Raw genomic sequence first — 24,189 nt, 5'->3', positions numbered from 1 at the left:
AAGCTCCACACTGACACCTAGTGAGGTTACAGAGATAAGTGGCGTTTCTAGAGATGTTTTAGGTGTAATACCTTCTCTGTTAATATGGAATGATTTGAACACCATAAATCTTTCTATCCAAAGTTGAATTCCCAGGACTGAAGGAAGTCTATATTTTTAAAACATTTTTTTCCATTTATTTATTTTCAGCATAACAGTATCATTATTTTTTCACCACACCCAGTGCTCCATGCAATCCGTGCCCTCTAGAATACCCACCACCTGGTAGCTTGACCGCCCACCGCCCCGCCACTTCAAACCCCTCAGATTGTTTTTCAGAGTCCATAGTCTCTAATGATTCACCTCCCCTTCCAATTTACCCCAACCCACTTCTAACTCCCCATGTCCTCCATGCTTTTTATTATGCTCCACAAATAAGTGAAACCATATGATAATTGACTCTGTCTGCTTGACTTATTTCACTCAGCATAATCTCTTCCATGTTGCTACAAAAGTTGGGTATTCATCCTTTCTGATGGAGGCATAATACTCCATAGTGTATATGGACCACATCTTACTTATCCATTCATCTGTTGAAGGGCATCTTGGTTCTTTCCACAGTTTGGCGACCGTGGCCATTGCTGCTATAAACATTGGGGTACAAATGGCCATTCTTTTCACTACATCTGTATCTTTGGGGTAAATACCCAGGAGTGCAATGGCAGGGTCATAGGGAAGTTGTATTTTTAATTTCTTGAGGAATCTCCACACCGATCTCCAAAGAGGCTGCGCCAACTTGCATTCCCACCAACAGTGTAAGAGGGTTCCCCTTTCTCCTCATCCTCTCCAATACATGTTGTTTCCTGTCTTACTAATTTTGGCCATTCTAACTGGTGTAAGGCGATATCTCAATGTAGTTTTAATTGGAATCTCCCTGACGGCTAGTGATGATGAATATTTTTTCATGTGTCTGATAGTCATTTGTATGTCTTTATTGGAGAAGTGTATGTCCATATCTTCTGCCCATTTTTTGATATGATTGTCTGTTTTGTGTGTGTCGAGTTTGAGGAGTTCATTATAGATCCTGGATATCAACCTTATGTCTGTACTGTCATTTGCAAATATCTTCTCCCATTCCGTGGGTTGCCTCTTTGTTTTCCTGACTGTTTCCTTTGCTGTGCAGAAGCTTTTGATTTTGATGAAGTCCCAAAAGTTCATCTTTGCTTTTCTTTCCTTTGCCTTTGGAGACATATCTTGAAAGAAGTTCCTGTGGCTGATATCGAAGAGATTACTGCCTATGTTCTCCTCTAGGATTTGGATGGATTCCTGTCTCACATTTAGGTCTTTTATACATTTTGAGTTTATCTATGTGTACGGTATAAGAGAATGGTCAAGTTTCATTCTTCTACTTATAGCTGTCCAGTTTTCCCAGCACCATTTATTGAAGAGACTGTCTTTTTTCCACTGTATATTTTTTTCCTGTTTTGTCGAAGATTATTTGACCATAGAGTTGAGGGTCCATATGGCTCTCTACTCTGTTCTACTGGTCCATGTGTCTGTTTTTATGCCAGTACCATTCTGTCTTGGTGATCACAGCTTTGTAGTAAAGCTTGAAATCAGGTAACATGATGCTCCCCCATTTAATTTTTGTTTTTCAACATTTCCTTAGCAACTCGGGGTCTCTTCTGATTCCACACAAATTTAAGGATTATTTGCTCCAGCTTTTTGAAGAATACCGGTGGAATTTTGATCAGAATAGCAATAAAAGTATAGATTGCTCTAGGCAGTATAGACATTTTAACAATGTTTATTCTTCCGATCAAAGAGCATGAAATGGTCTTCCATCTTTTTGTGTCTTCTTCAATTTCTTTCATGAGTGTTCTGTAGTTCCTTGAGTACAGATCCAAAGAGGTAATTTGGTTAGGTTTATTTCCAGGTATCTTATGGTTCTTGGTGTTATTGTAGATAGAATCAGATCTCTAATTTCCCTTTCTGTATTTTCATTGTTAGTGTATAAGGAATCCACTGATTTCTGTACATTGACTTTGTATCCTGCCACATTGCTGAATGGCTGTATGAGTTCTAGTAGTTTGGGGGTGGGGTCTTTTGGGTTTTCCATATAAAGAATCATGTCATCTGCAAAGAGAGAGAGTTTGATTTCTTCATTACCAATTTGGATACCTTTTATTTCCCTTTGTTGTTTGATTGCTGTTGCTAGGACTTCTAATACTATGTTGAATAAGAGTGGTGAGAGTGGACATCCTTGTCGTGTTCCTGATCTCAACAGGAAGAACACAAGCTTTTTCCCATTGAAGATGATATTTGCTGTGGGTCTTTCATAGATAGATTTGATGAAGTTCAGGAATGTTCCCTCTATCCCTACACTTTGAAGCATTTTAATCAGGAACAGATGCTGACTTTGTCAAATGCTTTTTCTGCATCAATTGAGAGGACCATGTGGTTCATATCTCTTCTCTTATTAATTTGTTCTATCACATTGATTGATTTGCGAATGTTGAACCATCCTTGGAGCCCAGGGATGAATTCCCCCTGGTCATGGTGGATAATCTTGTTAATGTGCTGTTTGGTACTGTTTGCTAGGGTCTTGTTGAGAATCGTAGCATCCATATTCATCAGTGATATTGGTCTGAAATTCTCCTTTTTGGTAGGGTCTTTGCCTGGTTTGGAGATCAGGGTAATGCTGGCTTCAAAGAAAGAGTCTGGAAGTTTTCCTTCTGCTTCAATTTTTTGAAACAGCTTCTGGAGAATAAGTGTTATTTATTCTTTGAAAGTTTGGTAGAATTCTCTGGAGAATCCATCAGGTCCTGGGCTCTTTTTTTTTTCTGAGGGTTTTGAACACCACTTCAATCTCGTTACTAGATATTGGTCTATTCAGGTTGTCAATTTATTCCTGGTTCAATTTTTCTAGTTTATAGTTTTCCAGGAATGCATCCATTTCATCTAGGTTGCTAAGTTTATTGGCTATAACTGTTGATAAGAACTTCTGATTATTGTTTCAACTTCTTTGGTGTTTGTTGTGATCTCTCCCTTTTCATTCATAATATTATGTATTTGAGCTTTCTCTGTTTTCTTTTGGATTAGTGTCGCCAATGGTTTATCGATCTTATTGATTCTTTCAAAAAACCAGCTTCTAGTTTCATTGATACGTTCTACTGTATCTATGGTTTCTACCTCATCGATCTCAGCTCTAATCTTGATTATTTCCCTTCTTATGTGTAAAGTTGGTTTGATTTGTTGTTGATTCTCAAGTTCTTTAAGGTGTAATGAGAGCTGCTGTGTTCTGGATTTTTCAGTTTTTTTGAGGGAGGCTTGGATGGCTATGTATTTCCCCCTTCGGGCCGCCTTTGCTCTATCCCATAGGTTTTGGATGGTAGTATCTTCATTGTCATTGGTTTCCATGAATTGTTTTAGTTCTTCCTTGATCTCCTGGTTGATCCAAGCATTCTTAAGCAAGGTGGTCTCTAGCGTCCAGGTGTCTGAGTTCCTTCGGAACTTTTACTTGTGATTGAGCTCCAGTTTCAAAGCATTGTGATCTGAGAATGTGCAGGGAATCCTCTCAGTCTTTTGGTATAGGTTGAGTCCTGATTTGTGACCTAGTATGTGGTCTATTCTTGAGAAGGTTCCGTGTGCACTTGAGAAGAATGAGTATTCTGTTGTTTTAGGGTGGAATGTTCTGTATACATCTATGAGGTCCATCTGGTCCAATGTGTCATTCAATGCCCTTGTTTCTTTATTGATTTTCTGCTTGGATGATCTGTCTATTTCTGAGAGAGGTGGGTTAAGATCTCCAATGATTAGTGTATTCATATCAATATGACTCTTTATCTTGATTAACAGTTTTCTTATGTAATTGGCTGCTCCCATATTGGGGGCATAGATATTTACAATTCTTAGATCATCTTGGTGGATAGTCCATTTCAGAATGATGTAGTGTCCTTCTGGATCTCTGACTACAGTCTTTAGTGTTTAAAATCTAATTTGTCTGATATGAGAATTGCTACCCCAGCCTTTTTTTGAAGCCCATTGGCATGAAAGATGCTTCTCCATCCCCTCACTTTCAGTCTACGTGTATCTTTAGGTTCAAAATGGGTCTCTTGTTGACAACATATGGATGGGCCCTGTCGTTTTATCCAGTCTGCAACCCCGTTCCATTTTATGGGCGCATTTAGGCCATTCACATTGAGAGTGATTATTGATAGATACGTTTTTATTGACATCATGTTACCTTTGAAGTCTTTCTTTCTGTAGATCGTCTCTATATTTCTGTTCAATGCTATTCTTGGGCCTTTTCCTCCTTTAAAGAAACCCCCTTAATATTTCCTGTAGTATCGGCTTGGTGGTTGCGTAGTCTTTTAAGCCTTGCCGATCCTGGAAACTCTTTATCTCTCCATCCATTTTGAATGTCAGTCTTGCTGGATAAAGTATTCTTGGATGCATGTTCTTCTCATTTAGTGCCCTGAATATATCTTGCCAGCCCTTTCTGGCTTGCCAGGTCTCTGTGGACAGGTCTCATGTTATTCTGATGGGCTTTCCTCTGTACGTAAGGATCTTCTTTGTCCTAGTGCTTTCAAGAGGTTATGCCTACAATTATAATTCTTCATTCTTACTTTTAGGTGTCTCGAGGACTTTCAAGAATCTGTAATCTTGGGGGGAAACCTTTCGGCCTCTAGTACATAAACTCTGGTTCTATTCATGACATTTGGAAAATTTTCATGAAGAACTTGTTCCACTATATCTTCTAGACTTCTTTCTTTCTCCTCCCCTTCAGGGATTCCAATAATTCTGACGTTGGAATGTTTCATGGCATCATTTATTTCCCTGATTCTGTTTTCGTGGCTTCTAAGCTGTTTGTTCCAGGCTTCCTCCTGATCCTTTCTCTCTGTTTGTCCTCCAGATCACTAATTCTATCTTCTGTCTCAGTTACTCTAGCACTGAGAGAATTTAGATTACATTGGAACTCATTGAGACCATTGTGAAGCTCATCCCTGGTAGCTTTCAGCTCTTCCCTAATATTGAAATCATTGTCTCTGGTCCTTTTCCATTCGGCCCTAATCAATTCCGTTTGGTCACACATGGCTTTCTCCAACCTAGCTATTGCTTGGATAATTGTTAGCCTGAATTCTCTTTCCAACATATTGTTTATGTTGATAGCCGTTAGCTCTGTTGCAGAAGGTCCATCCTCTGTATTTTTCTTCTGTTAGGCATTCCTCCTCCTAGTCATTTTGGTGAGAGATGGCTGAACGGGTGTAGCTGGGTGTATTGACTGTGGTGCAGTCAAGGTGCACCCTGGAATGCTTCTGAGCAATCAGGGTTCCCCACCCAAATGAGAGGAAAAAGAAAAGGAAAAGAAAAAAAGAGAGAGGGAGAGAGACAGGAACGAAAAGTGAGATAAAAGAGAAGGTTTAGCCAAAATGGGTCCTAGGTAAGATTTATGAAGTATACAAACAGACACAGACAAACAAAAAGACTGATAAAAGTATATGACAAGAGAAAAAAAAAATATATATATATTTGCATATATATAAGCAAATAAAGGAAGAACCTCATCAAAAAGAACCCTATATATATACTATCAGGATAAACACAAAATTACAGAAACACTGGTGGAAGAAAAAGATGGGAGAGTGGTTGTAAATTCTCAGTGTGGGTGAGGAAGGTTGTTTTGATTCTTCCTGGATGTATCTTGATATCTTTGTTAAAGGACTCAACTTTCCTAAGATAAGGGGGGATTAGGAATTGGTTTACCTATAGGGGTGCAATTGATTGGGGAAAGGGGCTTACCTTGAAGTTTAACTCTATATGAATATTAGAAAATAAAAATTATAAAAAGGAATAAACTAAACTAAAAATTTTTAAAAAGAAATTTAAAAAATAGAAATGCAAAAGGAAAACACAGGTGTATGTATCAAAAAGTTCAGGTTAGAAGGTTATTATGGAATTTGATGTACTGCACATCTCACTGTGACAGTAAATAGGTTAAAAAATTATCTATATAATAATAATAAATTAACTATATAAAAAAATTAGCCAGAATAGTGGGATCAAATTAATAATAAAAATTGTCCTATGAAGTAGTGGTGGTTGTTCTCTTGTCATCTATTTTTTTTTCCCTTTATGGGTTGGTTTTCTGGGGGAGGGGCCTGCCACGTGGGTTTTCAGTCCCTGAAGTTCTCTCAGCTAAGTCTTCCCGCCCCCCTCAAGGGGGTGGGCTCTGAGGAAACTGTTTTTTTCAGGCTTTTGTTCTCTGGAGGTTTTTATATTTGTTCACTTTTGTTTTTCTCTCTTGCCTTGACTGCTTTTGATGGTTTTTGTAGGTTTAGAAGAAAGCAAACTGCACGCTGACCTCCCTCTCAGAAAGAAGCCTCAGTCTGGCTGCAGAGCCCATATGAATCCCCCCTTGGCCGCTGGCAAAGCAGGTTCCCCGTCGTGGTCCCTAGGGACTCAGGATTTTTCGCTGTTTGGGCAGCTCCAGACTGCCAGAGAAGTTCCAAGCAGTGATCACACACAGATTTTCCTGCTGGCCAGGGCTTGGAGTGCCTATTCTTTCCGGTCCTAGAGCACCTGGCTGGCGTTTGTGTGCACCTCTCTCAGGGGAGGGTGCGGGGCATGACTTGGACTCTGATGTCACAGCAGGGCACTTGCGTGGGGACTGAAAAAGACTGTGCTTCTGTTGGCTGGCGATCCTCCCAGCCCTTCACGGGAGCCGGGCGCACTCTCAGGCCCACTGGTGGTTCAGGGACCGAGACCTGGTTTCTCTGCTGCACTCTCTCTGGCTCTGTGCCAGGGGTAACTGTCCTGGGTCTGGGGACTTAAGCCCTGACCCTAACAACCCAATCCCAGCAATTCCCCCCCCCCCCCCGTGATCCTTTGCTCTTTTTGAGTGCTTTCTACCAGACTCTGGAGTTAATGCTGGTCCCCAGGTGCAGGGCACTCTCGTATTGGGATATTACTTTCCAATGGGTCGCTTCTGGTGGCTCCATTTGTTTATCTTCTGATATCTGTCTGACTTTCCCACTCCGCTTTACCTGCCCACTGGCGTCTTCTGCTCCAGGAGAGATCTAGACGTGTATAATTCTTATCTCAGGCTGATTTGGTGGGTGATTGGAGATCTTTGGAAGGTAATCAGCTCACTTTAGGGTGCAGGTTGAAAGGGCGCCTCCTCCTACTTCCCCGCCATCTTGTCTCCCCCCTGGAAGTCTATGTTAATACCACATATGCAGTATCATTTTCATTCATATCATACCGGTTATTCCTATGAGATTCCCTTTTGCAGTTTTATTCAAAAAGCTATTCAATTTCCAAATATATGGGGAAATCCTAGTTATCCTTTCTTGATTAATCCAGCACATTTGCAATCATGATCAAAGAACAACTCTTGTGGTTTTCATTCTTCTGAAATATATTGAGACTTCCTTTATTTCCAATGTATAATTATAGTTGAATTCAATTCCTTCTTTGAAATAGACTAATATCCAGGCAATCCTGGACTCCAGACTGGGGCCCATTCCCCCTTGGAGGGCCAGGATATAAGGAAAGGTAGAGCAAGATCTTCATTCATACTCACACCCCCTCCTACTAACTAGAGGGGATCAGGAGAGATGGTGGACCCAAGGAACTTCCAACACCTCAAGAGTAGGAGTCTGGAGCCAAGATGGATCTTGGGAAACCTTGGAGAGCAGAAAAGGAGGAAGGGACATGGAAAGTAGGAGCAGGGGATGTAGGGTTGGATGAAAGTGAGCCTAGGGCTGGATCCAAAGATAAGGACTGGACATGAGTTGAGGGTGAGTATATTACCAAGAAGTACCCTTATGGACAAAATGGAAGTCAAAGAAGAACCTTCAAGAGATAGGATGTTTGAACTCAGTAACAGTACCACTGATAATGATACTACAATGTATGTCTCCTTCCAGCCTGAGGATTCCACTTTGTGTGACAAGTTGAATAATCTCACTATTATCTAGGTCACTCTATTGCCTTGCATGCATGGATTTTCAGTTCTCCTACACAAGGGAAAAATGTAAGTTGGTTCTCATGACTGAGCTTTGAGATCTCCCAAGAATGTGTGTGTTTTAAAAGGTAGATCCTCTCCTGGGGCACAGAGAGACAACACCCACCATTGTTGGCAGCACCAGGAGTTATGAGAGTTTGGGTGCCTCAGAAAGTGACTCTAAGAAATTGATGTGAGTATAAGTAGTTTCTCTGGAAGGATCTTTGGTGGGAAGAAATGATGGGAGCTAAGATGTGAAGAAGGAGGGCAGCCAACACAGAAGACAGGGTGTTAGTTTAGAGGTCACTGCTTGGGCAACTCTGTCTCCATCCACTGGGAACGTTTTAAATACATGCAGAACAGCCCTGAGTCATCCCATCCAAGTGCAAAAAGACCTGCACGGGATGAGTGTTGCTCTTATGGACATTGGTTACCTGGCTCCCGAGCTCACTGCCATGGCCAAAGAAGACAAGGAAGCCAATGGACAACCTCGGGTAAAGAGCTGCAGGCAACTGCGGGAGGCAGCCACTGTGTATACAAGACAGGGCTTGTCAGTGAAGACACCAGAGGGCACCAACCCTCTCCTCTCCTCTCCTCTCCTCCCTATCATGACCCATGGGATCTGAAATATTGAGAAGTTAGTGTAGTGCTGCCCATCATACACCAAATGACTGCCAGGATGCCTTACTTTCCTGATCACTTACAGTCCCAACGCTGATACTTCTTAAATAACAAGTAATTTCTGTTCCATGACTCCTCCAACCCCACTCTTTCACTCCAGAAGTTTCAGTTCAAGCAACTCTTCTTGAAAGCACTCTTCAAATCTTGCCAGGAACAAAGACATGCACCTTTAGCAAGGGATGGAGGACTATCGACAGCGTATACCTTGTGCCAAGAATAATGAACACTTTTGTCCTCCAGGAAAAAATTCCTATTCCTTGCAGTCTCGGAAGTCATAGGATCTGAGGCTTAAGAGTGCTCACTATCCTTGAAATCAGTATTAGTAAGTGCAGCTTTATCAGCTGAACAGCAATTGACAGTAGATTGCAGTAGTGACAAAATAAAAAATCTAATTATGGTCCCTTCCTATAAACATTAACAATTAACTGTGTATCTTGAAATCAACCATTTATACATACATACATGCATATACATATACATATATTTTTTTTTGAGAATGAGAGAAAAAAGACTGAATTGGTGGGGTGGGCTAGAAGGCGATAGAGAATCTTTTTTTAACAAGGTTTTATTTATTTATTTGACAGACAAAGAGATCACAAATAGAGAGGCAGGTAGAGAGAAGAGAGAAGCAGGCTCCCCACCAAGCAGAGAACATGATGTGGGGCTCGATCCCAGGACCCTGAGATCAAGACCTGAACTGAGGGCAGAAGATTAACCCACCGAGCCACCCAGACACCCGAGAGGGAGAATCTAAACAGACTCCATGCTCAATGTGGAGCCTGATTTGGGATTAGTTTCATGACCCTGATATAATGACCTGAGGCAAAAATCATGACTCTGATGCTTAACCAATTGAGCCACCAAGGTGGTCCCCCCATATCAACTCTCTTTTAGCCCCTCCAGTAACCTCTAAATAGCCTTTGTTGGTATTAATCATTCTAGTATTACAGCCATGATTTTTCTCTCCATGAGTAATTAGCCCCTGGAATGGCAGGCACCAACTTCATAGAGCGCCATGTAAGGACACACCCATTCTAGATTAGAAAACTACATTATGATAGAATACAAAATGTTATATATGTTTTACCTTAACATAAAACATCTGTAATTGCTCTGTGATTTCTATATTGTGTATTACTCAATTTTGTTAACATAAATGCTATTATTTAAATAAAACAACAGGGGTGCCTGGGTGGCTCAGTGCGTTAAGTCTTTGCCTTTGGCTCGGGTCATGATCTTGGGGTCCTTGGATGGAGACCCACATCGGACTCTCTGCTCAGCGGGGACTTTCTCCCCCCCGCCACCCTGCCTATCTGCCTCCTTGGGATCTCTCTCTCTGTGTCTAATTAATAAATAAAATGTTTAAATAATATAAATGAATAGATAAATAAATAAATAAAACAATAGAAGAGAATAGGTGTCAATTACTAGTAAGTAGTGGTAGGAATAATTATGCTACATTATGCATTTAAACATTAAAAAAAAGATTACTAATAAACTTTTCACTTTGTAATAGGTTTAGACTTACCAACAAAACCAAATAGAAAAGACAGGACTAAACATTTCCATACACCTAACACAGTTTGCAAACTATTTTCCTTTTTTGTAATTCTTTAATTCCAATATGGTTCACATATATTAGTTTCTGGAATACAACAGAGGGATTCAAGACTTTCATGCATTCTCTAGGGTTCATCAGGACAAGCAGCTCCTTCATCCCTATCACCTACTTCACCCATGCTGCCAACCAACAGTTTGTTGTCTGTCGTGAAAAGTCTGGATAAAAGAGCTCAGACTGAGGCAGGAATCCACCAAAATCCTAGAGGAGAACACAGGCAGCAACATCTTTGACCTCAGCCACAGTAACTCCTTACTAGATTCACCTCCAAAGGCAAGGGAAACAAAAGTGAAAATGAACTTTTGGGATTTCATCAAGATCAAAAGCTTCTGCGCCACAAACGAAAACCATCAACAAAACAAAAAGGCAACCCACAAAATGAGAAAACTTATTTGCAAATGACACTACAAAGGGCTGATATCCAAGAACTATAAAGAACTTCTCAAACTCAACACCCAAAAAACAAATAATCGAGTCAATAAATGGGCAGAAGATGGGACCAGACACTTCTGCAAAGAAGACATACAAATGGCTAACAGATGCATGAAAAACTGTTCATCATCATTAGCCATCAGGGAGATTCAAATCAAAACCACACAGATACCACCTTCCACCAGGTAGAACCGCAAAAACTGACAAGGCAAGAAACAACCAGTGTTGGAGAAGTTGGGAGAAAGGAGAACCCTCTCATACTGCTGGTGGGAATGGAAGTTGGTACAGCCACTTTGGAAAATGGTGAAGAGGTTCCTCAAAAAATGAAAAATGAAGGATACGATATTTTACACCAGGGCTGAACCTGTTAAGAAGATTACATGTGGCCAAGTGATTCATGTTGGCTGGCTCAATTGTTCTCATGATACCTCATTTTTCTCTTCATCCCCTTCGTCCTCTTCAGCAGTAACTAGACAATCAAATATTTCATTTTATAAAGACATTCCAAGACTGGAAGGATGTAGATTGAGTTCAATGAGTTTCAGGCGGAAGGAAAAAGATGTGACAGTAACATGGAACCCCCATATCCTGGGGGACTGACAGGTTTGCAAGAGGGGTGGCCCATCACAGTATTAATCCTTCCAATACTGGGGATATTGAAGTGAGTACACATGAGCCTAAGTAATGCCTTTCTGCAGCCTGGATGGGGTGCGTGGTCTCTGCCTCAGGGATTTAGAAGGCCAACAGTTGTTCAGGGTCTTTTAGAACTGAAGGATTAATCTGGATTGCTTGATTGACTCACTGACTTTATTTATAAGAAAATGTTGGTCACAGTTTCACGACATACAGAATTGAGGCAGGCAGTCAATACCTAAACATCTGCTCTCCAGGGTTATGTTTTTAAAAGACTGGATGTGTAGAAAACAAATCTGACTTAGGCACCAGCCACAGGTCTTTAGCTCATGGGTTGCAGCCTGCCAATACACAGGGGCCATCTCTGGCTCACTGATATCACAAAACAGAAACAGAATCTGTTACAATGAAGATGTAATATTTCATCATGAAGGTTTTTTTTTTTTTCCAAGCAAAGGTCACAAATTACTCAAACTCATAATTTATTCTGTTGTGGTTTGTAGCAAATGAAAAAAAATATTTTAAAATGAAAGAATACTTTGGGAGTGATTTAGATGTTAAGTTTTGTGCAATAAACAATTTACATCTTAGGGGATCACAAGAAAATATTGAAAGCCCAAACTCTGGAAGGATTCTGAATTTGAGTATTATAGATTATTATAGTGTTTATATGCCTAATCATATAGTGATAGTAAGTTCTAGTCTTATATGTATAACAAAATTCAAAAATAATTTGTAATGCTACTACAACATTATATTAGACCTGAAACACTATTGAGGATATTCAAAGAAAAATGCTATCCCCTGGTTACTGACGGGAAACAGGTAAAGCCCATCAGTGAGGAAAAGCTTCAATTATAAGAGATGTCATATTAAGAATGTCATAAGGGGGGCGCCTGGGTGGCTCAGTTGTTATGCATCTGCCTTTGGCTCAGGTCATGATCCCAGAGTCCTGAAATCAAGCCCCACATTGGGCTCCCTGCTCTATGGGAAGCCTGCTTCTCCCTCTCCCACTCCCTCTGCCTGTGCTCTCTCTCTCTCTGTAAAACTAATAAATACAATTAAAAAAAAAAAAAGAATGTCATAAGGGGAGCACCTGGGTGGCCTTAGAGCCTCTGCCTTAGGCTCAGGTCATGGGTTAGAGCCTCTGCCTTAGGCTCAGGTCATGATCCCAGGGGTCTGGGATTGAGTCCTGCATCGATCTTTCTGTGGAGCAGGGAGCCTGCTTCCTCCTCTCTCTCTGCCTGCTTCTCTGCCTACTTGGGATCCCTCTCTGTCCAACTAATAAATGGAATCTTAAAAAAAAAAAGTCATAAGGGTGTGCCTGGGTGTTTCAGAGGATTAAGCACCTGCCTTCTGCTATGGGCATTTCTCAAGGTCCTGGGATCTAGTCATGCAGCAGGCTCCCTGCTCAGCAGAGTCTGCTTCTCCCTCTGCCTAACCCCCTCCATAAATGCTCTCTCTTTCTCTGTCTCTCAGATTAATAAATAAAATCCTAAAAACAAAGAATTGGGTCATAAAGATAGATGATACATTAGTTGATTTTCTTAGCATGGAGAAGAAATAAGGATATGTTAATTTATGAAATCAATAAATGGTTAAAAAAAGGATACCATCAAAAGATTGCTTATATCCATATACTGCATGTTAACTAAATAGAACTTAAATAAAAATTTGAAAAGAAAAAATAATTGCCCATATCCAGACATAAGATAATGGAGCAACTGCAGCAAGTTTGGAAAAGAATGGAAGACATTTTATCTTCCCTCACAATGATTACGTCCACTTGCACCTTGCTCAGAAACTAACCTTAAGAGGGACATCATCTCCATTTAGGAGATGCAAACATGAATCTTTCATATTCCATATTTCAATGTGCAAACTTTCAAATTTCATACTTAGGATATATGATTTTTCCAAATTCAATGGACTTGGGAGATATTCTCAGGCCTTAGTCATAAACAGAAAATCTCCAATAAATACACTATAATTAAATGAAATCATATAGATGCATATAGGTTACACTTCTTTTGTAATATATCAAGGTGGCATGATAGTTTTAAATGGGTGAGAAACGTTAATAGAGATGTAAACAACAAATCCTGAAGGGACATAAAGTTGCATGCTCACCAGAAGGTCTGTTTCCTTTACAAGTCACAAAGGAACCTAAAAGTACGTGTGAGGCATGGAAAACTCAGGAAGAGCTATGCATATGATATGTGAATTAGAAATAAGCAACAAAGGAAAAGAAAAAAGTGGGAAGTGCATGAATCGGTCGATCTAAGCATCTATTTTAATATCTTCTACAAATAGCAGCAGCTTTTTTTAAAATGCTGATTCACAGATTTTGCTTAGTACAATCTTTCGCATATTGAGAAGTGGTCTTGACACTTTGAACAGAAGAAATCTAAGTGGAATCCTGCGAAAGACCTCTTCCTGAACTCTTTAACCAATTTAAAACTGCTGGAGATTGTTACCGACTCATGACAAAATTAGAAAACATGGCAAATCTCAGTTGAAAAGAGATAAGCAGGGGCACCTGGGTGGATCAGGTCTTGATGTCAGGATCCTGGGATCGAGTCCCACGTTGGAGTCCCCACTCAGTGTTGAGTCACCTTCTCCCTCTGCCTCTGCCTCCCCCTCCTCACCACTGTACTTGCATAAAATCATTAAAAAAGAAAACAGAGAAAAAGAGATGAGGTAAAAGGCACGTTTTGAAGATATTATTGATGAGTTTCCTTCCAATGATCACGAGAAAGGATCAATAAAACAATTCCTGTTTTCCTTGTAAATTTAACCTTAAAAAAATGAAAGGTTTATGGAATCAGGGACCTGTCAAGTTTGCACTTGTTTTCCAACTACTGTAACATTGTTGGAAAAAAATAAACACTGAAAAGTAATAAAAGCATCAGTGCAGGACAGTCTGTGCTTTTACCTGGGGTACTGGGTCTAGCAGAACTCAGAGAGCGGGATCCCAGCTCCTCCTTCTAGAAGGCCCTGAAGGTCAATGGTTTTTGCATTCCTGGCCCAACCCAATGTAGCTCCAGTTTCTCTGAAGCTGAGTCACGATTTCTCCCCAGAAACAAGTCGGCATTGGTGAAAAACCAACCACAGTATTTCTGTTGCAGTGTCCCGTGACCTCCCAATCCAGAGACCCCTGAGTAAAATAGGGTCTTCAAATGTCCTCAGGGACAATGAGGACCAAACCCTGGGAAGAGCCCCAATATGTCATTGCCTGTACTTTCTCACCTACCAGCATGTTTTGGGGAAGCTCCCAGAGCCCCCTACTCAGCACTCAGCCAACAAGGCCGCTTCTCTGTCACACCTCAGGAGGCAGGAATTTACTGCAAAGGCCCCAGGGTCTCCCCAGGGCATTGGGTGAACCGGCTGGAAATACAGCTCTGGCTCTCTATCCTGGGGCAGTGAGAATGGAGCTGGATCCCATGACCTGGGAAGAAGGAGGGCTCTGCTGCAGAAGGGATTGGGAAAAAAGGGCCTAAAAGGGGACAGAAGCATACACACCCAAATCCTCCTGCTGCTGAAGAAGGGATGGGTCTCCTTTCGGGGACCTCTGCCCTGCCCATCCCTCAACAGGGAAACTGTGGGAGGACTGTGGGGCATCATGGGTCTTACCACAAACACTGCCACTATCAGCTCCACTCAAGGCCCCCCTGTGGTTGGGGGGCAGCTGGTTAGGTGAAAACCCTGCACAAAAGCTGGTTTAATGCAGGGCCTCCTCACCAGGCTCTCAGGGCCTCACAAGACACTTCATTCTCTGCTCACTGTCACAGTAGACCACTGCATAGGGACAGCCACCTGTCCTGCTGATCACTACCCCCCTAAACAAGCAGGTGCCATGTGCTCAAGAGGATCTGTCACCAGAGTTAATAAAAACACCATCAGATCTAAATTCAACCTGGGCCCCCTCCCCAGAAAGGTTCCTGGGGTCCCTTGCAGTAGAAGTACCACAAAGGGTAATCTTGCTCTATCCTCCATTCACCACTGCTGCCAGGGTGTTATCTGTCTGAAGGCTTCACCCTGTGCCCTCGAAGGAGAGGGACTGTAGGTCCCCCTGAAGGGAGATGCTGACACAGAGACAGAACCATGAACAGTTTATTGGGGAGATACCAGGAGAGACAAAGCACAGGGTACAGGATGGGCAGGGAAAGCATTCAGACCACCAGGCAGAAACATTCATATCTTGACTAGATATAAAAACTCATTGGAGCCTGGTTGTTGGAGGTCAAGGAAGTCTTCAGATTACAAAATGATTACCCTGTAAGGCAAGAGGATTTGGGTTAGTACAATGGGAACTTATGTTTTCCTAAATGCTCTCTGCCTTCCATACTGTATCTGAGGCCTTGGATGAACACTTGGGTGTGTGGCCACATCTGTGAGTCTGTATGTAATAGACAATAACTGTCTTCACATCTTACGTAGAAATATCTGATTTTACCTGTTCTCTTAAGTATATTTTACTACATTGTGGCTAGGACCTGACTTTTAATAGAAAAAATGGGGCTCTTTGCCTTGTCTTTGAAATGAGAATTGCCACTACCGGGGCTGAGGTATTACACTCTTAGTGTATTTTATGGACTTAAACAAACATTTTTTGATGCTCATTGGCATGGAGCTATTTTCATTTAAACAGTGAGAATGGTGAATGGTCAGAGCCCAGATTCTTTGCCAATTATTATTATTATTTTTTCTTTTTGAGACAGAGACAGAGAAAGCACAAACTTGTGAGCGAAGAGGGATGGGGGAGAAGTGAGGGAGAGAGAGAATCCCAGATAGGCTCCACACTCAGCACCGAGCCCGACTTGGGCCTCAATCTCTAAAGCTCGAGATCATGACCTGAGCAGGAATCAAGATTCTGCTGCTTAACCCACTGAGTCGCCCAGGGGCCCCAGCAGTTTATGTACTTCAACTCCTATTGTTCTAGTGACCTCAGAATCCAATATGTTCTCTATGACAGATTAAAATAAAAGCTGAGGCCCTGAGAAGGCCCCACTGATAGCTGGTATTTGGACTGAGAAATCTGGAATACAGGCAAATCTGGACACTGGGACTGAAGTCCCAGAGAAGTGCACAGCTATAGGCAGGGTGGTGACGCAGATGCGGAGGCCTGGTGACAGGGCTCCAGCTAGGGCTGCTCCTGGCCAAACCTGACTCTCCCACTAACAGTCTGACTCGGGCTGAGGCCAGGGCGGCCACCATTCACTGGTTCTCCGTCTTGTCTTCATGTTTTCTCGCTGCGGGAGTTAAAGTCAGCCAGACAAGAATCCCCAAAGGCCAAGTTAAATTTCCAAATCTCCACGATACTCTTTCACATGGTTCAGAATTTTCAGAAATTCAGGGAAACAATGCTCTTCACAGACTATGAGTGAAGGGATTCATGGCAAAAACGACATTCTGAGACAAATAACGGCGTGATCCACATTGTGTGAGTGAACACATGCTGCAGTCGGTGTGGACGGCATGGTGTCTTCACACTCACTCTCAAGCTGCTGGCCTGCCAGGAACGGCCTCACCCTCCCTGAGAGAAGCCCAGCCTCTCCCTGAGCACCTCAGGCCTTCTGGGCATCCACAAACTCCTGTTTCTGTGTGACTCAGGGCTCCCTCCCTTCTTTCTGGATACATCTCTAGTTCTTCCCTTATACAGAACACACGGTCTATGTCCTGTCATCAGTGTGTCCCTCCCTTCTCTCAGACACACACCTTCAATTCCTCACATTAAGGCCTCAGCCCTCCCGGAGCACAGAGCATCGTCTCCATACCATATGTGTGTGAAACCTGCTGTGCCCAGCATTCGGAGAAGGGCAGGTCTCTGCCACCACAAGGAACCTACAACCCTCTCAGTATGACTGGAAGACAAGGTCCATCAATTCTAAGTACAGAACAACCAGAAGAAAGTTACCATGTCTTTAGCAGTCTTCACTCCCTCATGCCACGAGAGGCCTGTGGGCAGCACCGCTGGTCCTTGTGGAGGACGCTCCAGCATCTGTATCTGACCCACACCATGGAAAAGACAGAAGCTTCTCCACCTGGAAGTGACTGAGCAACATTCCAGCAAACCCTCTACACCTGCCTCCGGCATCTGCCATTTTCTCTTTCATTCTAACCTCCCAGACCAGACAAGAGCTTTATCCACAAGTTTCTAAGCTACAGAGGACAAGGGCAGACCCCTACGCTAATGAACAATGAAGGGACCACTTCCCTGTGTCAGGCGTTTATACAACTAAGGAAATGACAGCTTAAACCCTACACACTGCAGATGAAGTGAGAGGTGTTTCATCCCTCCCAGAACAACGTATGTGGATGCTGGATGTGTACGACGGTAAGAGACAGATGTCTGCCATTGTGCAATGGAGACACTTCCTTCCCAACAATGGCAACTGCCCACTGCTTAGTGTGCGCAAATAGCCAGGCACAAGCACGTGTGTCCCGAAGAACTTCAGAATCATACAGCGTCCCCAGCCTGGTTTCCCCTTGAATGTCAAGCCCTGAACACAAACTCTGCCTTTGCTCCACTGACACAACCAGAAGGTGATGATCTGGAAATAGACGCCTGTAAGCTCTGCATGAAGACTTGCCACTTTGAACGGGAAACGACACCACACACAGACCCCAGGATATACCCAACACACAGAGGTCAGGACACTGTGCTGCCCAGAGAGGAACAGGACTCCAGAAATGGGTACAACTGAAAACGCTCCAGCATTTACTTGGTTCTTCTCTGGGAACTTCTCGGGCATGGTGCTGCTATTGTCCCCTTGAGCTCCACAGGCTTCTGATTGGGACCGAAGTCCGAGAAGGGACAGAGGTGGTTTCAGACTGACGATCACACAGGATTCAAGCCAACTCTCTACCCCTGCCCCAGCCTATTCCCCTCTCTCCTTCCGGAGGGTCCACTGTGTTTCTCACAGGACTCCCTGGACCCCTGTGGACGAAGGCGGGAACTGTCCATCACCCTCGCAGATACAACCACTCTTCGTGGGACATATGTTTCCAGAACTAATCTATAATGCTGGACAACTGGGGGTCTCCACATGTGAGACTGATGTGAAGGTTGTGCTTCGTCCAGCCCAGAGCCCAAAACATTGTGTCTGTGTAGTGCACCTGGGCAATGCTTCTATGTCTGTCCTCTGTGGAATGTCACTTTTCTGCTCCATAGTAGACGCCTGCTGCCCAGTTCTGTATGTTGAACCAGACAGTCCATGAGATGGACGTCAGACAAAGTGGAGGAATGTTACCATGTCCTCACTTGGGCTTATTGCTGCATTGCAAAGCCTTGTGGTACCACCTCTCCATCCTCTCAACCGACAGAAGTGGTTCAACTATGAATAAGCTCTATGACCCATGTCAATTCAGATCATCTCACCTTGTGGTGGAGGAACGAAGTGTGGCCAAGGCCCCCATGTCCACCACTGTGGAGGTGGATGAGGAGGAGGGAAGTCTGGTACATTCCACCCCATGTGGTAGGGCATACGGAGGAGCCCTGGGCAATGAGGGAACTCTCTCACACCTCTAGTGACCTGCAGAACAGACAAGAAAATATTTTAGCAAAACAGACAAAAGTTGCAACACCAAGAAAAGAAACCAAAAGAAAGAGCTCCCAGCATCCGGCTCCTTCTCCAATACCACCTTCCAGGAGAGCTGCATCATGCTAGAAAACTTACATGTCCCTCCCAGCTGGGGCCAGTACAATGAGGGGGGAGACAGCAATGGCTGTTACAGGAATAGCCTGTCACCACACATCACTGCCCATGTCGGCCCACATTATCCAGCAAGAAGTAGTGTCTTCAAGAGAAAAAGGATCATTGCAAACTAAAGCAGCACATTCCAGACACGGAGGCATCGACATTCTGAACAATACTTCCTCTATCCTCCTCAGCCACCAGAGAAGATTTTGCTTTGGGCAGAATAGAGAGAATGTGACGAAACTGAATGCCCTTTCTCCACAAAGTTTCTGAGGCACTTGAGGGTAATCATTGGCGTAGAAGTCCCTGACTCTCCCCACGCTGCCTCGCTCCTGACAAAGGGGTCCTCTACTCTCTACAGTTTCTGTCCATGGCTACAAAGACACTTGAGGAATTAGGGCCTTGTGGTCTGACAGGGGCACTGGAAAAGTGTCGTCTGAGGGACATGATATCAAAAACCTTTATTTACACTGAGCAGCTGTGCTTGCCTTTTTTTTTTTTAAAGATTTTATTTATTTGACAGACAGAGATCAGAAGCAGGCAGAGAGAGAGAGAGGAAGGGAAGCAGGCTCTCTGCTGAGCAGAGAGTCTGATGTGGGGCTTGATCCCAGGACATAGGATCATGACCTGAGCCTAAGGAGAGGCTTTAATGCATTGAGCCACACAGGCATCCCCTGTGTTTGTCTGAAAACACAGTCATTGGGAAATTTCAACCTACTGAGTTCCAGAGTAATTTTGTACAATGGGAAATGAAGATGGGAAGGCCATATAAGAGAATTCACAAAAGGGTATATGCTTCCCAGTGGAAAACTCCACACGTGTGATGAGAAAAGAAATAAACTCTCACAGTAATTTAGGACCAAAGGACCTGTTCCTGGAAACCCAGTTGAAGGGCTGGGAGGCAGTGATCATGCACGTAATCACTGATGTCCCCCTTCAGAACATGTGACCCAGTGTGCGATTATGACAGTGCACATAAGAGCTTTGACACTTCAAAATACTTGTAGAAAGGGTCTTAAGTGGGCTGGTTCTGCAAGGCACGTTTTCCAGCAGAAGTAAAATGGAGATGACTTGTGAAACATGCCCTGAGAACATTGCAGACTGCAAAGGAGACAGTATAAAATGCAGAGAGAGTTTTCCCCAGTCTCCATTTGTGAGGATTACCAGACCCATCTATCCCTAGCATGAGCACACCACCAGTGCACCTGAACGTAACCTAAAGGGAGTCGGGCTGGCCAGAGCACTTCACTGTGAGGGAGGGGCCCTCCTCCCCCAGTTACTTCCCCGGAGTGCACTGTGGGCAGGCAGGGGTACACATCCGCATACACATCTTCCCCACCACCATGTTCCAATACTATAGCATCTGTGCCAGAACACCTATCCGCCCCCTGTGTCTCACCTAGCACCTGGGGTGAAGACATGCCATGGGGAAAACTACTGTCACCACATGTTAATATAGATCTGCACACCTCGACAGAGACAAGAGTGTGACACCAAGGATAATCAACTAAGGAAAAAACTCCATTCACGACAGGCCAGTATCTACAGCTGGGACCACACCTCCCCCATCACATCAAACAGAGCAGCTCCTTCTATACATTGAGAACAAACACAATGATAGGCCCTGGAAAGCCTGTTGTCCACATGTGGAAGTGCATGTGCTTATGGGTCAACTGGAAGCCCACCAGCATCCCCCCTGAACAGCTCTGCTTCCCTCCCTGACAATGGGATCTCCTACACTCCACAAGGGCTGTCCATGGCCACAGACACCGCTGAGGAGATAGGAGTGTCCGGAGTCCTGCAGAGGACCTGGAAGAGTGCTTTCTGAGAGTAACAGGACCCCTTTGAGTGAGCGAGACCAGCTCTGTGGATCTACGTCCCCGACATTCGGACAGTCCTTAGCTCAGGCACAGAGCAAATGCCTAGTCTTTGGTGCTGAGACCCACTGATGGGCCGATTCGATACCCCCAAATGGGAACCAGTGTGTCTGGAGAGCAGAGGCAATGCTCCCAAGATGGGTATGGAGAGACCCTATGAGTTGGCACAGCCATCAGACCCCATCAGAACCCGCTCATGGAAGCACAAGTAAAACACGTGTGAGGTGTGGGCCTTGCAGAGAGTCACTGGGATTCCCTCTTCAGGGCTGCTGCTCCAGGGGGTGTTTTCTATGACACACCTGGCACCTGCCAGAGTTCATCATCATCTCAACCAGGGGCCAACTGGAGGGATTCCAGCTGTCGTCTTCATCCACTCAGATGGGACGCACGGGAGGTCACAGCTCACCTTCTCCACAAACACTCAAGCTGCCCAAAGCAGGTGGGGCAAGTGTGACGCGGTCCTGGCTTTTCCCATTTTCCATCTGAGGACCTCTGCAGATACCCTCCCAGGTTAGTCTCCTGACCCGAATACTAAAAATGCTCCAGCTCCCGCAGGAAAGCAAACCACAAGGAGTCAGCCGGACTAGATGACTTCACTGTGGGGTGAGATGTCACCCTCCTCGAGTTATGTACACACATACATACACGCACGTCCACACACACACACATACACACACAGATGCATGAGGTGAGCATCCTACCATCACGTATCTCAAAGCATCTACAGCTTTGGGAGGAAGCACAAAATTGAAGATCTCTAACGGAGCAGGCGGAGGCTCCTGGGTGAACAGCGTGCACTCTGAAAGGGATGATCGCAGGACACACACCAAGGCCACAGGCTAGGACAGGGACCTGTCCACACTGCAATCCATTTCAGAAACGGACACAACTAAAAATGCCCAAGCACTTACCGTATGCATCTCTGGGTCGCTTTGAGGGCTAGTGCTGCTGTTCATCCTGGGAACCACTCTAGATGCTAGATCAGACAAAGGTCAGAGGTTTATATTGGTTTCGTGCCCTCCATGCCTTCCTCTCCCCATCTTGCACTCTTTCCCACACTTGGGTCCCTTATCAGAGGGTTTCACCCGTGACTCAAGTGAGTCCTTTGCAACGAGAGACACCAGTCTCCTCTTGCCTGAGACACTCCAGGGCCCTGGTTCCAGTGTTTTTGTAAGTAACCCATCACGTGTAAACAGGTTGGGGTACAACTGGCTATCAACACTAAAATTGGGGTGCTCAACACACATCAGGAAAAAATCACTTTATCTTCATAGATTAAACACCTAAGTGAGAATAGCCTTGCGTGGGGACATCCACAAACCCTCAACATGAACAGCCCATGTTCTCTTCTCAGGCCACAGGTGAATGGTTCATTTGTCCATCCTGCATTTGGGACCTAGAATGCGTGACTGGCCAACAAATAAACATTTCAGGGAAGAAACAGACTTTGACATTTGTATAGTCACGAAAAAAGAAATCATAGACAGATTGAGCAATAAAGCAATGGCACTGCACCGATGACATGAGAGGAGTAAAATATATTTCATTGCTCAATATGGTCCTATAGATGACAAATAAAATAAAAATATAGAAGCCTCCATAATGAGTAAATAAATGCCCTTTTTCAAAAATAGTCTTTTATTTTTTTGTCAAAGTTTGACCACTGAGTCAAGGTGGAAAGGGCGCTCGTCTCGCACCTTCTCAGGCTCAGCTCTTCCGAAGGGGGTAGCAGGGGGAAGGTGTGGAGCGGCGTGAGCTCCACCTGTCACGGGGCAAGTGTCCTGCTGCCTGGGGACATATAAGAAAAGCACCCTCCTGTCACCCCTTCAGACAACCTGCAGGCTTGTGATTTTCTCCAGGACACACAGCAATCACCCACAGGAACAGGAAGGACACCGTGTGGTTTCACAACAGAAATCAGGCTGCTTCATTTCACTTCGTGCTCCCTACCTTGCCTCACAGGCTTCTGCGACTCAGGCCTTCTCTGCATCAGTTCCTGCCTCACGGATCCCACAGGCAGCATCTCCCTTTGCATCATGCGCAGTCTTGAACACAGAAAAAGAATGGACATCTCTAAGAATTACAACACCACGTCCTCTCCTAGGCAGTAAACAGCATAGCCGTCACCTCTCCAAACACCCGTAAAAACGCACATCAAAGTCTCACACCTGTATTTCAGGTAGGCGTTCTCCCTGCTCTGCTGCATCATCCTTGTTTCCCAATACCGAGCCTTCATCTGCGGCAGAAAAACACACCCACATTCAGTTGTGCCCAACTCTGCCTCAAACGAAGATGAGGAAAAGGAAAATACTTACCCAGTTAGCTAGAGCGTTCCTCTCTTGAACTGCGATCTGAAAAAGCCAACACACCAGAAACCCATGTTCAGGGCTCTAAGGGCCACGACCATCACCTGCAGGGGGCGCCAAGGGGTCAGTGTGTTGGACACAACTCCCATTACCTTGTGGTTGAAGGTGAGGTTAGACTCCTGCAGCTCTTCCCGCATTTCTTCCACTTCTTTTCTGTGAGGGGGACAATTGTTTTCATCAGACAAAACCCAACACTGGGTGTGATTTTCAATCATCTGCCAATGTGGCCATCCTCCTCTTATCTGTCCCCTCATACAATTGATCCTGACACAGGAAACACTATCACCTGACTATAATTGGACTGTGGGATCAAAGCTGTTCTTAACAGCCTTTCCTTCATCATTTTTCTTTGCCTGCGGGATCAAAACCGACAAAACTTCCTTACCCATTTTCAATCTTTCCCTCAGTTATCACATGACAAATGTCTTTTGTCATGAAGCTCTATTCTCCTTTAACTTCTATCCTCACTATGGTTCCCAGGTTTGCAAAGACCAGCACCATCAGATGCCACTACTGGGCTTATGGGAAAGACTCATCCTAGGACAAACTGTTTTCCTCCAAACACCACCTCAAGGACGCTGGTATGGAGCTAGTTTCCACAGTCAGGCCAACACTGGGGATCCCGATATGTTTAGTAACGTAATTGTGTTGTGCCTTATCTTTCTGTGTCAGTTAATTCGCTCTGGATACATCCTCTGAATTTTAGTGTATATTACTTAATTGAGTCCTCAAAATGTACAAAGATTAACAATCCAAAGGGAGGGAGGAGTCAATATGGTCGAGAAACAGCAAGGTGAGATGATATGAGGTAGCAGGAGACGAGCTAAATAGCTTATCAAAACATTCCAAACACCTACAAATCCAACAGATGATCGAAGAGAAAAAGAGCATCAAT

The 24,189-nt window shown here is 43.9% G+C and overlaps 1 protein-coding gene across 1 annotated transcript; it reads right to left on the bottom strand.

Moving 5' to 3' along the window:
• Nucleotides 1–15,448: 15,448 nt before the first annotated feature.
• LOC131819912 (transport and Golgi organization protein 1 homolog) lies at nucleotides 15,449–23,603 on the bottom strand. Its single transcript, XM_059155328.1, has 7 exons — nucleotides 23,387–23,603; nucleotides 23,244–23,279; nucleotides 23,097–23,164; nucleotides 22,879–22,973; nucleotides 21,840–21,904; nucleotides 18,733–18,886; nucleotides 15,449–15,627 (listed from the first exon to the last, which is right to left on the bottom strand). The coding sequence occupies exons 1-7, from the start codon at nucleotides 23,546–23,548 to the stop codon at nucleotides 15,623–15,625; spliced, it is 585 nt and encodes a 194-aa protein (XP_059011311.1). The 5' UTR covers nucleotides 23,549–23,603; the 3' UTR covers nucleotides 15,449–15,622.
• Between the last annotated feature and the right edge of the window lie 586 nt (nucleotides 23,604–24,189).

This window comes from Mustela lutreola, chromosome 17, assembly GCF_030435805.1.
Source record: "Mustela lutreola isolate mMusLut2 chromosome 17, mMusLut2.pri, whole genome shotgun sequence".
Classification (NCBI taxonomy): Eukaryota; Metazoa; Chordata; class Mammalia; order Carnivora; family Mustelidae; genus Mustela; species Mustela lutreola.
Note: the sequence above shows the minus strand (reverse complement) of the source record. Positions and strands in the feature narration are given on the sequence as shown.